The sequence below is a fragment of the Tamandua tetradactyla genome, chromosome 16 (assembly GCF_023851605.1).
Source record: "Tamandua tetradactyla isolate mTamTet1 chromosome 16, mTamTet1.pri, whole genome shotgun sequence".
Classification (NCBI taxonomy): domain Eukaryota; kingdom Metazoa; phylum Chordata; class Mammalia; order Pilosa; family Myrmecophagidae; genus Tamandua; species Tamandua tetradactyla.
This window is the reverse complement of record NC_135342.1, coordinates 79,734,132-79,748,033: the sequence shown is the minus strand read 5'-3', so window position 1 is coordinate 79,748,033 and position 13,902 is coordinate 79,734,132. Positions and strand designations below refer to the sequence as shown.

The window sequence follows — 13,902 nt, the reverse complement described above, 5'->3', positions numbered from 1 at the left end:
CTAAGGCCTCTTCCGCCACCTTCTGGGGACCCCGCCACTCATCCCACTTCCACAAGAGCTTCCAGCTAAAGGGCGAGTGGGGACCTGTTTGGGACCCCAGTTCTGAGAGGCGTGGAGCCCTGAGCCAGTGCAAGGCAAGCCCCCCTTAGCAGCTCCCAAGGGGAGCCCAGCCGGGCCTCGGGGAGGGGTTGCCTGGACGACCGGCTGTGGCTCCTCCCACGGCCGGCTGTGGATGGCAACGTCACCTGGCAACCAGGTGGCAGCGTCCCCTGAGCCGGGGCAGCACAGCTGCGCCCAGCCATACCCACCCTCCCCAGGGCCCAAGGGACCCCTGGGCCTGCCTGAGTCCTGGCACAATGAACGTGGTGAGTGGCCCTGCTGGGAGGAGAGGAGGAAGGTGGGTTTTCAGGACCTGGTGCACCAAGGAAGGTGAGCGCAGCCTGGGACCCTTCTGGGAAGAGGGGGACCCCCACTCACATGCCCAGCCCATCTCAAGGTCAAGGGAAGCCCAGGCTCTGGGATCTCAGCAGCTTCTCCAGAGTCAGTGTCACTACTTTTGGGGTGTCCAGATGTACTGGGTCACTCCCGCCTTCCCTCGCTCACCTTCACCTGGAAAACCCCTCAGGCCTCTGACCCACACCCTGCAGCACCCTTCCTTTGGACTCGCCCTGGCTGCCCAGTCCCCGCAGGGTTCTGTCCCCCTTGCTCACGGCTCCCCTGCCTCTCTCCTGCCTGTTCTGAGGTTCGCAGCTGAAGGTGCCTCAGAAACACCAGAGGTGTGAGTTACAAATGCAGCTTCCTGGGCCTCGCTCAGCTCGCGGGGATCCTGGCTTGCAAGGCTGGGGGTGGTGGGTGGGTTGGGGCCTGAAATTGCATACTTTTAACTTGAGGGCCCCACCTGGGAAACTCTGTGGCCAGCTGTGTGAACTGTAGTAAGATGCTTTACCTCTCTGGGCCCTGGTTCCGTAATTCTGAAGTGGTGATGAGAAGAGCTTCTTTACAAAGGCGTCCACGTGGAGTGTTTTGCACACTGATTAGTTGGGAGAAGGACAAAGAGCCGTCCAGCAGAGAGTTTCCAGCTTAGGGATGGGGTTGTCTGGGGTCTCTGGTCCCATGGAGAGTGGTGTGGGGGAGGGGGCGGCAACAAGCTGGCACCAGAGTGAGGAGGGGGTGTGGGCCAAGGGAGGGCGGGTCCTGGGAAAACGAAAGCAAGCATGTGAGCGGCGAGCACCAGGCTGGGAGCATATATGGCCGAGGCAGCCGGCTCCCGCCTGCTCGAAGTGAGAAGTGGCCGTCTCATCAGAGAAGGAGAATGCCAAGAGGTTGGGGGCAGAGGTAGAATGGGGGGACAACAGGGGAAAGACGGGATTGTCCTAAAAAAAATAAATAACTCTGCTAGGAAGATTAAAAAGCCCATTAAGGGGGTCCCGGGAAGGAAAAATCCAAACTCACATTTCCATCCCTGACCAGCCACTGGCCCCACTGTCCGGCCTCCTGTGTCCTAATGGGCCTGTTGGTGGTGCTGGCAGCCTGACCCCAGGGACAGTGGCGCGAGGGGTGCTGCCTGGTGGGACCAGCCCCATCAGTGGTGGTCTCTGCGTGATGTGACCGCTGTCTGCTCCTCGGGCTACGGGGGACCCCGCGTCACTGCCCTGACCTGGTCGGGCACGCCCGCCTCCCCAGGGACGTCCAGCTGTGGGTGATGGAAACCACGGTGACCGCTGCTGAGAAGTCCTTCGGCCAGTTCTGCACGCTGCTGGCCGCCTACACCCGCAAGACGGCCCGGCTGCGGGACAAGGCCGACCAGCTTGTCCGGCAGCTTGTGGATTTCGCCCACACCGAGCAGCCCGGGCTGCGGGCCGCTGTGCGGGGCTTCGCTGAGGACCTGGCCAGGGTGCAGGACCACCGGCAGGCGGAGGTGAGCCCGCGACGGATGCCGCGGCCAGGCGGCGCATCCCCTCCAAAGGGGGGCCCCGAGGGCACAGCAGGCCAGGAGACCCAGGGAGCCAGTCCTGGGGGCTACTCCCGGGGGCTCCCCAAATCCCAGGCAGGTGGCCTCCCGGGGGGGTCTTCCAGGGGCTGGAGAAGGGACACAAACCCTGGAGGGTGGCTGCAAGGTGTTGGAGAAAAATGAAAATCTCCTGCCAACCCAGAAATCTCTTCTCACAAATTATAGAGAAGAGTGAAAGTTTCATCTTTGAGTTACCGTTGAACCCGGCTGAGCTGCATAGTCTGGCAGTCTCTCCCTGGCTGGGCAGATCCAACCCCTGCCTGCGTGTTCTCGAGACACATGGGACATGTCCCCAGGGTGTCGGCTGGCAGCACCGATTGTCCTTAGATTATCTGATAACCGGGTGGCCTTCGGTGTTAGCTAACTGCCTTTAGCCAAAGGAAAACAAAACTGTGTACCCGGATGGCAAGCGGGTGGTTTCGCAGGCCAGAGGCGCAGGCTTCCTCAATACCTGCATTTCAAAGAGAAGGTTCCAAGGACCTGGAGGAAAACATTCCCTGTTGGAACACAGTCTAGAGGCTGATTTTGCTTCTAAAAAATATTTGCATGCATCTCAAAGGACAGAGAAATAATTTACCAGTAGGGGTTTTCTAAAGGAAATGCTCCAGGAAAAAGGAGAGGGAGGCCCGCCCCTTTAGACTCCAGGGAAAATTATTTTTAGAGGCATAAGCAGATGGCAAAAGAGAAGAAAGGGGCTTGCGGGGGCTTCCGGCTTCCCCCGGCCCACCTGGCAGTGCCCCACATCCTGCTGTTAGCAGTCACTGTCCTTGACCCTGAGAACTCCGTGGGCTCAGGCAGGCCTGGGCTGGTCTCCACACGCCCCCTCCTCCCGCAGGGGAGCAGAGAGCCTCTAGCGCTGGACTTGGCTGGTTTCGGGGCTGTGACAGCTCCTTTCTTGAAGGTCTGCAGTGCGGCAGGGGCAAGCACTCTGTGCCTCGGTTTCCCTGTCTGCAAACGGGGATGAGCTGTTCCCACCACGCCACCAGAGGGGGGTGGGAGGACGAACAGGTCACTAGCACTTAAATCTTGGCTCTCAGAGTGTGGCCCCAGGACCAGCTAGCTGGAAATGCAGCTCCCAGGGCCCCGCCCCAGGCTCACTGCCTCAGGAACTCAGGGCCTGGGGCCCAGGAGTCAGGGTTTTAAGCCAGCCCCCTGGGGATTCTGCTGAGAACCCCTGGTTTGGATCAGTGTCACTTAATAAGCGTTAGTTTCTATCATTATCATCCTTCTAAATCATATTTAGCGCTCCGGCTTCTCGCGGTGCCCACGCTTGGCATTGAGGCGCTTACCCAAGGGGGGGTCGATTCTCGCTTCCCTCTATCTCCATCCACATGCTGGGGCGCTGAGCCCCGGACGGACTGGTGGTTCCCCAGGCGTGGGGGCTGGCGCGGAACCCATCCCGCCTCCCCACCCGCCACCCAGGGGCTGGCCCAGGGGCCCCGCCAGCTACCCGCCGCCTCCAGCCCCGACCCTGCCTCCCCGTTTCACCAGCTGGATGGCAAGGCAGTTTGGTGAACTGGAAAGAGCCATGGACCCAGGTGAGAGAGCTCCGCGTCTGTTTTTCTTTGCCTGCTGTCACTTTCAGCACAAGTCTTGTCCCCAAAGTGAGGCTCGGTTTTCTCATCTGCAAAGTGGGTGCTGGGCTTCCCACCTCGCCGGTGGTTGGGACGGTGCCAGGGGCTGACACACGGAACGGGCCCGGCACAGACTCCCGCGCTGTTCCTCCCCACCCTGGAAAACAAGCCTCGCTCAGTTCCTGCAGGCGACACCACCCTGAGAGCTGCCCACGGCACACGAAAGCGCCATGAGACCCTGGTGGACGCAGGCACAGTCCCGGTTTTGCAGGGAAGGAGATAGGAATTTAGCCAAACTCAACCCACTGCCCGAGCTTTTCAAGGGGGGTGACAGGCATCTGATGCATCCCAGCCCCTCCCATGGCCTCAGCACCGTATACAGACGGTGCTTCTAAAATGCTGGCTGGAGGCTGGGCAGCTGAGCCTGGCTACCACGAGGCCCAGCGTCCCTGGGGCTTGTTTCTCCCTGATTCTCGGCGTGTCCCATCCCTCCAGGTCGAGAGGCTGGAGAGCAAAGTGGTGAACCCCCTAAAACTCTACGGGGTGCAGATAAAGCAGACCCGGGTGAGTGGGGACCCCGGGGTGGGTGGCATCTGGGTCCGCTCCACCATATCCCCCAGAGACAGCCCTCCTCCTCTCTCCTTCAGGCAGAGATCAAGAAATTCAAACGTGTCCGGAATAACGAGATCAAACAACTGGAAAAGCTGGAGAAACTGAGGCAGAAGTCTCCCTCGGACCGGCAAATGATCGTATCCACTTCCTGGAGGCGGGCGTCGGGCTGTGTGGCCCGGGGGCTGCCTTGGCCATGGGGCCGTCCCAGCCAGCTGGGCAGGGGCCGTGGAGGGTGACCTCCCCACAGGGCCTCACTGGGCTCGTCCTGGTTCCTTAACGGTGGCTTTTCCAGTCCCAGGTGAGTGTCTTGTGCCTGTCCGGGGAAGGCAGAGTTGCTCTCAGGTAACAAATGGCATCATGAAACAGCCAGAAGAGTGGTTACCTGGGCAGAAGCAGGTGTGTGAGGGCCCTGAGCTCAGGAAGGGAGGCTCAGGGGTGCAGGAAGGAGTTCGGGTCTGTGCTGGCAGCCACACTCTCTGGCTGGGGGACCTGAGGCCAGTCAGCCCTCCGCGGGGCTCAGCTGCCTCTGCTGTGATGTCCGATGAGGCCTCCTTGCTTCCTAAGTGTCACCCGGCCCCAGCACCCAGGAGGCAAGCGCTTCTAGCTTCACCCCACTGTCAAGTCTAGGAAACCGAGGCTCAGAGCCACGGGTTCACCACAGGGAAGCCAGCACGTGCTCCCGGCACCCCCTGCAGGAAGGACAGCCACGTGTGCCAACGCGGCCCTGCAGCGGCCTGAGCCAGTGGGTCGCACCGGGGCAGCTTTGAACCCATTTTTGGTTGTCCCGACTGGACAGAGGCGCTACTGGGTGTGCGCTGGTTTTCTCCTGCTACCATAACTGTCACCCAACTGAGCAGCTTAAACACCACCCATTTACCATCTTCCAGCTTCGGAGGCCAGGAGGGCACCCAGGGCTCACGGGCCAATAAAGTCCAGGTGTTGGCAGAGCTGGCTGCTCCTGGAGGCTCTCGCAGAGAACTGGCCTCTTGACCTTCTCCAGCTTTGGAGGCAGCCTGCGACCTCAGCTCCGGGCCCTGCCCCTTCAAGACCAACAGCTTGGCCCCTCTCTGTGCTCAGCTTCCTTGGCAGTGCCCTCCCCTGACCCCCTTCTCCTGCCTCCCTCTTCCATTTTCAAGGATCCTGTGATCATGCCGGGCAATCCAGGAGGAACCCCCCACACACACCCTGAGTTCTTTTCAGGTCCACAGCTCAACATCCTTAATTCCACCTGCTGCTTTAATTCCCCTTCCCCATGTTGGGGACAGCCACAGATTCCGGGGTTAGGACGAGGCCGCCTCTGGGGCTGCCATCCTGCCTACTACACGCGGCCTTGTGAGTGGAAGCCCCCATCTAATCAGGGTGGGCTGGCTGCTGCAGGGGCGCTTTTGATTCCTGCTGCAGTGACTCAGCGTTCCCCTCGCCACCTCCCTGATGCCAGCCTCCTCCCCTCTCCTGGCCCTGCGTTCCCCAGACATGGGGGCATCATCAAGGCCCCTTTCAAAGCTGAGGAACCCAAAGGCCACAAGGCCACCTCTCCCAAGGCCACATGGGTAGTTAAGTGGCAAACCCTGAAGTCAGATCTGCAGGCGTCCGACTCCAAAACCCAGGTTTGTCACCCACTGGGCCTGGAGTAGACATCGTACAGATGACGGTCAGAGGAATGAATGAATGAATGAATGAATGAATGACATAAAACTACTCTTCTACAGACAAGAACAGACTTTCAATGAAGGTGGAGCACCTACAACAATAGCTCAGGGGGTGCCGGCCGCTCAAGCCCCAGCACAGCAAAGCAAGCCTTACCATTATCCACAGTTTACTGGAAAGGAAATAGAGGCTCAGAGAGATTAAGTGACATGCCCAAGGCCACACAGCCAGTGAGCTGGGGCTGTACCCAGGCCTTTCCCTGTCCAGCGCCTGCCCCCTTAGCCATGTCCCTCAGTAACCGAGTTGCAGGAGGTGCCCCCTGGGGCAGGGCCTCCAAGAGTCGGAACCAGGGCACTGAGAATGATCCAGAATGGTACCCAGGGTAGAGCACCTCTGTGACCTCGGCCTCTCGTTTCCCTGGGGCCAGGCGGAGACGCGCGTGCAGAGGGCCTCGGTGGATGCCAGCCGCACCAGCCACCAGCTGGAGGAGACGATCGATGCCTTCCAGAAGCAGAAGCTGAAGGACCTCCAGGTAGGGGACGTGTGTCCTCTGCTCGGAGTTTTCGGTGTGTCTGGGAGCACGTTTTTGTGTGAATCTGTATGCATATGTGCCAATATTTACGTCTCAGTGAGCATGTGTAGGTGTTCATGTGTGGGAGTGTGCATGTGTGTGCTCATGTGTGAGTCCATGAATATGTGTGCTGTGCATGCCCGTGTGTGATCATGTGTGTGTGCATGTGTGCAAGTGCATGACCCGTGTGGGTGCCTAGCATGTTCGCACCTGAGTGCTGGCATGTGTGCACACGTGTGTTTTTATGTGTCTATGTGTGTTCATGTGTGTGGTGAGCATGAGTGTGTGTCTGCCTGGCTCTGGGTTCAGTTAACCCCTGACGGGGGCGCATGGCAGCTAGCACACTGCGTGTCCCAGGACCAGCCCCAGCAGGAGGAGAACTGGGAAGAACTTGTCTTCTCCCACACTCATCTCCTTTTCACTAATCATTTCCTCCCTGGGGAGAAAACACAACCACCCACAATCACCCCTTCATTTTCCTCCTCGAAGTGCTGAATGGGCTGCCTTCAGGCACGGCTGGATGGGTAAGGGGCCTTCTGCTTCCTGCTAGCTCCCCACCCACAGCAACCCCAATCCTGGGCCCTCTCATCCATCTTCCAAACCGCAGCCTCGGGGACATCTTAAAAGGCAGAGCTGATTTGTCACTTTTGGGTTTCACACCCTGCCCGGACTTCCCTTGCTCCAAGGATAAAGTCCAAAGTCCTTTCCACGGCTCCTGAAGCCCTAGCCAGGCCTCCAGTTTCATCCTACTTGCCTCTCCAAGCTCAAGAGCACCCAGCCCTTTCCTACCGCAGGGCCCTTGCACAGCCTGGGCCTGGGAAAGCCCTGCCTCACTCTCCATCTAGTCAGTGCCCCCAGTCCGTCAGACTCAGCTCAGAACTCATTCCTGGGGGCACCTCCCTGAACCCCAGGCCCAGCCGGATGTGAGCTCATCTGCTCTCTCTGCATTCTGCTCTGCTCTCTCTGGGGCTGTTATCCCGGGGGTGGGGTGCTGATTGTGTATTGAATTCACTCACTAATTTAGCAAATGTTTAATGAGTCCCTGCTATGTGTCAGGGACTGTGCTTGATGTTGGGGAGCAAAGTGGGGCCCCTATCCTCACAGGGCTGACATCCTGGGGGCACATGGACAAATCAAAGTAAGCCTGAGAGGCCCACAGCCCTGCCAGGGAGTGGACAACGTGCTTGCGCTGGAGAGTGGACACCTGCCTCCCACTCTGCGTGTCAGTGGCACAGGACAGACACTCGCTGAGCCTGTCCCCTGGTGGGTCCTCAGCACAGATCCAGAGCCAGAATCAACAGAAATTTATGAAATGAATGAATGAACAAATGGACAAACAAGCAAATGCACACATGAGTGAAACAGCGATTACTAGTGCTGAAGCTATCTGTGTTGCAGACAGGACCTAAAACAAATAGTAGCTCATTTTGAAGCGCCTGCTGTGTACCAGGGGGCTGGGATCTCGGGCGTGGTGCTCCATGCGGGATCAGTGGGAGGGCAGGATGCGGCCCAGGGTTCTCAACCTCCAGCTGCAGCACCAGGGGCTGAGAAAAAGCACATGCTTTGGGCATCCCTTTGAACTTCTGGAATTAAATTCGTAAAAGACACTCAAACTCTCCCCTACCTCCCAACCCTCCTAATTTTAAAAATGATTAAAACAAGAACCTGAAGTAGTGATTATCACCATATCGGTTTTACCTTGCATTTCTAATTTCTAATAAACTATGCATTGATAAACTATGTAAGTAGTGCTAAAATATATGAGCAGTGGTACTCATATGTGAGGATGCATCAGAATCATCCAGAGGTGGGGATCTGGAGTCCCTGATTCTGGGGGGTTGGGTATGGCTAAGAATTTGCATTTCTAACCAGCTCCTGGCTGAGAGATGCCACTCTGAAGATGGCTGTTCTAAGGGAATCTAGTGAGGCTTTGTGAATGGGGGGACTGCCCTTATCTGGTTTTGCAGCCAAGACTCAGAGAGGGTGAGTAGTTTCTCCAGGACCACATGCTTGTACAGGCAGAAGGAGGCCTTAAAGCCCGGTCTGTTGATACCATACAGTAGGACTTTCCACTGGGGCCTGGCACACAGTAGGACCTTCTGCTGGGGACCTCACACATAGTAGGACCTTCTGCTGGGGGGCTGGCACACAGTATGATTTTTCACTGGGACCTGGTACACATTAAGACCAGTTAGGGCCCAGCATACAGTAGGAGCTTCTGCTAGGGTATGGCATACAGTAGGATCTTCTGCTGGGGCCTGACATAGTAGGACCTTCTTTTGGGACCCAGCACACAGTAGTACCTTCTGCTGGGGCCTGGCATACAATAAGAGCTCTGTAAGAGCTTGCTGAGCTGGGTGAACCATCTGGTCAAGAAGAGCTCACACGGGCCATCCTCATCGACTCCTGATATCACAAGTCACATTTAACAGTGGGGTCTGGTCAAGTCGAAGGGCCTCTGGTAGAGCCAAATCACGTCAACCAGTGCCCGTCCATCTGCAAAGGCAGAGAGGATGAGCCGTGTGGACAGGGGATGCCCCGCTGAGACACGAGCCCTCCCGCTCATGGTGTGTTCCCCACAGAGATGCATTTAACCTTCCAGAACTTATGCGGCAGCTGCACCGGTCCAGGAACGGAATGATGTCTGCACAAGGCTCTCTGTCACTGTGTGGTTTGTTACAGGAAAAGACTGAAGTGTGGTTTCTTACAGGAAAAGACTGAAATTAATCCAAGCGCCCACCTGCAGGGACTGTTCAATAAATGAGGGTCCCTCCCCACAAAGAGATACTGTGCAGATGCAAACTGAGCAAAACAAACCACAATGGATAAGGTTGCCTCCTATGGGAAGATCACCTGGATTTGTGCTTGACTGATACCAGCAAGGATCAGAAAGAGGGAAAATGCACACCTGTTCATGTAAAGAAGTGGTGGAGGGACACGTAAGACACTTCCAGAAAGTGTCAGCTCAAAAGGGCAGCAAGGAAGGCAGAGCAAGGAGCAGGGTGGGAGAGGACTCCTGGACATACATCTCAACACAGTTTTGACTTTCGAACCATGTGAACATGTTATCTGCTTGAATGAAAATAAATCACATTAAAAATAAAACACTGAAATTGCTCACCCAGGACTTGTCTGGAAGGAGATCCCACCCCGTCCGGCAGTTTGTCTGTGGACAGGTTATACCAGCAATGTCCTTCTAACCCAACTACCTACCTGATCTGGGTTTCTCGCCCCGCAGAAAATTTTTCTCGACTTTGTCACCATCGAGATGGTCTTTCACGCCAAGGCGGTAGAGGTTTATTCCAGCGCCTTCCGGACCCTGGACAACTACGATCTGGAGAGCGACCTAGAGGTGAGCTGCGGGGCCCAGGCTGCTGCCCATCTGGTGGGTGATGGAGGGGATTTGAGGTCTCTTTTATTTCATTTTTATTTTTTTATTGTGGAATATATATGTAACATCAAATGTGCCCTTTTGACAATTTTCAAGCATACAATTCAGTGGTGTTAACTGCGTCCCTGATGTTGTGTTCCCATCATCACTGTGAATTGTTACAATTTTCCAACACCCCAAACAGCAACTCTGCACGCATTAAGCACTGACTCCCCACTCTTTCTCCTCCCAGCCCCTGGGAACCCCGAACCCACTTTCTGTCTCTATGAATTTGCTGGTGCTAGATATTTCAAGAAGACTCATGCAACATTTGTCCTTTAGTGTCTGGCTTCTTTCACTTGGCGTCATGCTCCAAAGCTCAGGATGAATTTGATTTTGGTTGTGCTTGGATGCAAACGTTTTATATTGGTGACATTTTGCAACTTTTCTAATTTAGAAAACGTGTTCTGATGAAACATTTGAATATCTGTCTCAGGGTTCCAAACCTTGAGGTAAGGAAGCTACCCGCACGCCGTCTGCTGTCCATCTGGATAGTCTCGGGTGCCTGTCATCCAGATATTTAAAAACAAATGGACGAGCAACCACAGACCGTGTCTCCAGGCTGCTGCTCGCTGTGGTTTTGATGGGAACCACGTGTTTGCTGCCCTCATCCGATGTGGCTAAAGTCCAGGGAGCTTAGCCCGTTGCCTACAAGGCGCGACCCGAGCCCAGTGGTGTGAAGCCGGGTCACTGGGCACCATCACTGGCCACCGTCCTGGGGTCGGCTGGGCGCAGCCGAGCCCCCTGCTTGGGTCTCCTGTGTGGCTGTTGTCCCTCCGTGGCGAGGGTTGGAGCTCCTTCAAAGTCTTCCTCCTTCGCATCTCCGCTGCCACCTGAGCCCAGCCCAGGCTATGTGAACACGCAGGGCCCCTCGTTCCACAGCGATTAAGAGTGTCTAGAAGGCGGCAACGGAGCCTTAACTCACCCAGGCCCTTTACGGGGTGGGCAACACCACCAGGAAGCCCACCGGTCCTGGGCCCTCAGTGGGTCTGTGGTTGCAATGTCTACTCAGGGCACCTCCGTGCGGCTTGGGCCTCCTCACAGCAGGGCAACAGCTTCCCTGGGAGGGACAGATGGGACCCAGCGCCCCAGGTACGGGTGGAGCCCTCACTGTTTATGGCCTGACCTCGGGAGGGACTCAGCTCCTCTCCCTCCCCCACACCGGATTCCTTAGAAACGAATCACTAAGGGCTGGCCGTGTTCAGGGCGAGGACCCAACTCCACTTCTGGGGAGAGAAGTTCACAGAGTTTGCAGGCCTGCGCACACGCCGCCACGTGACCCCACCAGGTGCTGCGTTCCCAGTAGACAAGCGGATAGGGCCGAGGGCCCAATACAGGAAATGGGGTCGGTCAGTACGACAGGGCATCACTCAGGCGCAGGAGGGACGGGGCTCTGCACAGGCTACCGTGCAGCTGAGCCTTGAAGACAGCATGTTGAGTGGCATCAGCCCACCAGAAAAGGGCAAATATTGCAGCCCCCATTAAGATGAAGTGCCCGCTGTTAGGCAAACCACAGAGACAGAAAGCAGACTGGTGACGGCCTGGGGCTGGGGAGGGACTTCTGGGGTGATGATGAGGTTTTGGAATTACATGGAGGTGGCGGTTGCACAACATTGTAAATTAGTGCCGCTGAATTGTACACTTAAAATGGTTAAAAGTGCCAAATTTCATGCTATATATATTTTACCACGATATAGTTAAAAACCAACCAACCAACCAAAAGCCAGTCTGTGAGCTTCAACGAAGATCAGACAGGCTCTTGGGCATCTGCTCTTCCGCTCAGTCCTCCTTTTGGGGTGCAGAACCACTCACCCCAGTGTCTTCTCCTGTGACTCTGGGCTGCCACTCAGCTCCTCTGGGTCTCAGTGTTCCCCTCTGTAAAGTAAATTTTTTTTTTTCTGATAAAAAAATATTCCCCTCAGTGTTCCCTCTGTTTTATGGGGCGATAATGCGGTTTAAGGATGGGGTGAAGTAAGAGACAGGAAGCACTGGGTCAGCGCCTGGCCTGGGGGGGGGGGCAGCAGGTCCGTGGCGGCCCCCACCTCCGCTCTGCACTCCGGCCCACCCCCGCTGCGCTCTCCCCCCAGGACTTCAGAGCCAAGATGCGCGGAGTTTACGGGTCTTACGATGCGCGGCCGCTCGGCGACACCACCCGCTCTGCAGCCGTCCCGTGGGCTGTTGCCAGCCAGGTGGGCCTGGGTGGGGGGTCAGTGGGGGTGGGGAGGCTGTCAGACCCGGGACGCAGCGACGTGGCCAGGAGGCCGGGGACGCTGAGAATGGGTCGCCGCTGGGGTCGAGGGCGGCTGTTCTAGGGCCTGAGTGGACCCTGCCTCGGGCTGAGACCATGAAGCTGCCCCCGGCCCTCCCCGCCCCCACCAGGGCCCCCGGGTCCTGAGCGCCCCCGCGGCCTCTTGAGGTGTTCCCACTTAGGAAATCAGGCTCCCGTGCAGAACTCCGAAACTTTCAGTTTGGGGAAGCGACGACGTGCAAGTGTTACGTGTCGCAGTAGGAACCCACCGCGTCTAAACCACGCGCTGCTGTTTCTGCAGGGAAATCTACGTGTATTCCTCCAAGTGGGATAGAGAGATAAAGAGCGCAGGGTCCTGGCAGGGGTGGGGGGTGGCCGCACCTCCTGACTTTCCAGATGATTCCCTCCAAAGACAGCGGAGGAAGCCTGGCCCCGAGCCCCGCTTCCTGGGCCCCAACGCACCGCCCCCGAGCTGGACTGCGACCGGGGCGGCCCCTACCCTCCCTCTGCCTCGGGTTCCTCGCCTGCCCGCAGGTGGCGGTGAGCCCTGGATGAGTAAACCTGGGGGGAGCGCCTCCACCTGCCCGGCTGCTCAGGACATGCCGCGCGCTCCCTGCCACTGCTGGTCCCAAGGTTGTGTTACTGTTACTGTCACCGTCGTTGTTGTTTAGAGCGTTCAGAGCGCCGTCCGCAGCCAGAGGGAGGAGGAGACGAGTGAGGACACCTCTGCGGAGGAGGAGCAGGTGGAGGACCTCAGGAGACAGGGGTGGGGACCCCAACAGCAGGAAGAGCACCCCCACGGCAGCAGGACCTGACTGTGCTGTGTGACCTCGGGTGAGGCACGGGGCCTCGAGCCTCAGTTTCCTCATCTGTAACATGGTCACTACTCCTCTCCTCCAGGCTGCTCTGGGGACCAACGTGCCTAGCGGGGCCTGACACACAGTTGGTGCTCAATAAATGCCTGACTCATGCCCTGTGTCCTTTTCTACCTTGGGACCTGGGACTGGGTGTGTTTAAATCTGGGTTGACGTGGAAGCAGGGGTGTCTGCACCCAGGCATGTCACAGAGGCCCGTGGAGGTTGGGGGGAGGGGAGGCGGGAGTGAAAGGGGTGGGGGTCCCCAGACCCTGCTGGCTCTCTGGGCCCTCCAGGCATGCCTTCTGGGGTGGCCCCCCATGGGATGAGACCGAGGCAGTCACCGACATTCCAGGTCCCAGAACCTGAGTCTGCACCCCAAAAGAGACAGGTTAAAGTCCTAGTCCCAGAAGCCCAGGCCTGGAGCTCACTTGGTTAAATAAGACGCTCTTAGTTAGCCGAGGGCTAACTCGGCTGGGCTAGGCGGCCCCGACCCAAAGCCTGGGGTCCTTCCGAGGAAGCAGACGCGGGAAGAAGGCCAGGCCCGACGGGGCTGCAGGCCACGGAGCACAGGGGAGCCTCGTGGGCTCCTTTGGAGGGGCTGTAGCGTTTGAAGATGGGCAACCACCATGCCCCGGCTCACCCAGGCCCCGGCGCTTTTCTCGGGGCTCCCTGTCAACCCCAAAGCCCTGCGTGAGATACAAGCTGTGGTAGTTAGGTTCAGGTGTCAACTTGGCCAGGTGAGGGTACCTAGATCTATTGCTGTGGACATGAGCCAATGGCATGTGAACCTCATCTGTTGCTGATCACACCTGCAGTTGGCTAGGAGGCGTGCCTGCTGCAGTGAATGATGTTTGATTTAATTGGCTGGTGCTTAAATGAGAGACTCAACATAGCACAGCCCAAGCAGCTCAGCCCAGGCCTTTGGAGATGCAGAAAGGAATCACCCCGGGGA

At 57.5% G+C, this 13,902-nt stretch overlaps 1 protein-coding gene across 1 annotated transcript; it reads left to right on the top strand.

Moving 5' to 3' along the window:
* Positions 1–232: 232 nt before the first annotated feature.
* Positions 233–13,096, top strand: CIBAR2 (CBY1 interacting BAR domain containing 2). Its single transcript, XM_077130494.1, has 9 exons — positions 233–429; positions 1,684–1,918; positions 4,081–4,149; positions 4,233–4,334; positions 4,490–4,495; positions 6,272–6,376; positions 9,654–9,767; positions 11,933–12,034; positions 12,765–13,096. Exons 1-9 carry the CDS (start codon positions 233–235, stop codon positions 12,906–12,908), a joined length of 1,074 nt encoding a protein of 357 aa, XP_076986609.1. The 3' UTR covers positions 12,909–13,096.
* Positions 13,097–13,902: the final 806 nt, after the last annotated feature.

Coding starts and splice junctions, on each gene's coding strand:
- CIBAR2 (XM_077130494.1), top strand. CDS start 233: ATGGCAACGTCACCTGGCAACCAGGTGGCAGCGTCCCCTGAGCCGGGG. Junction 430..1,683: donor GACCTGGTGCACCAAGGAAG/GTGAGCGCAGCC, acceptor CCGCCTCCCCAG/GGACGTCCAGCTGTGGGTGA. Junction 1,919..4,080: donor AGGACCACCGGCAGGCGGAG/GTGAGCCCGCGA, acceptor CCATCCCTCCAG/GTCGAGAGGCTGGAGAGCAA.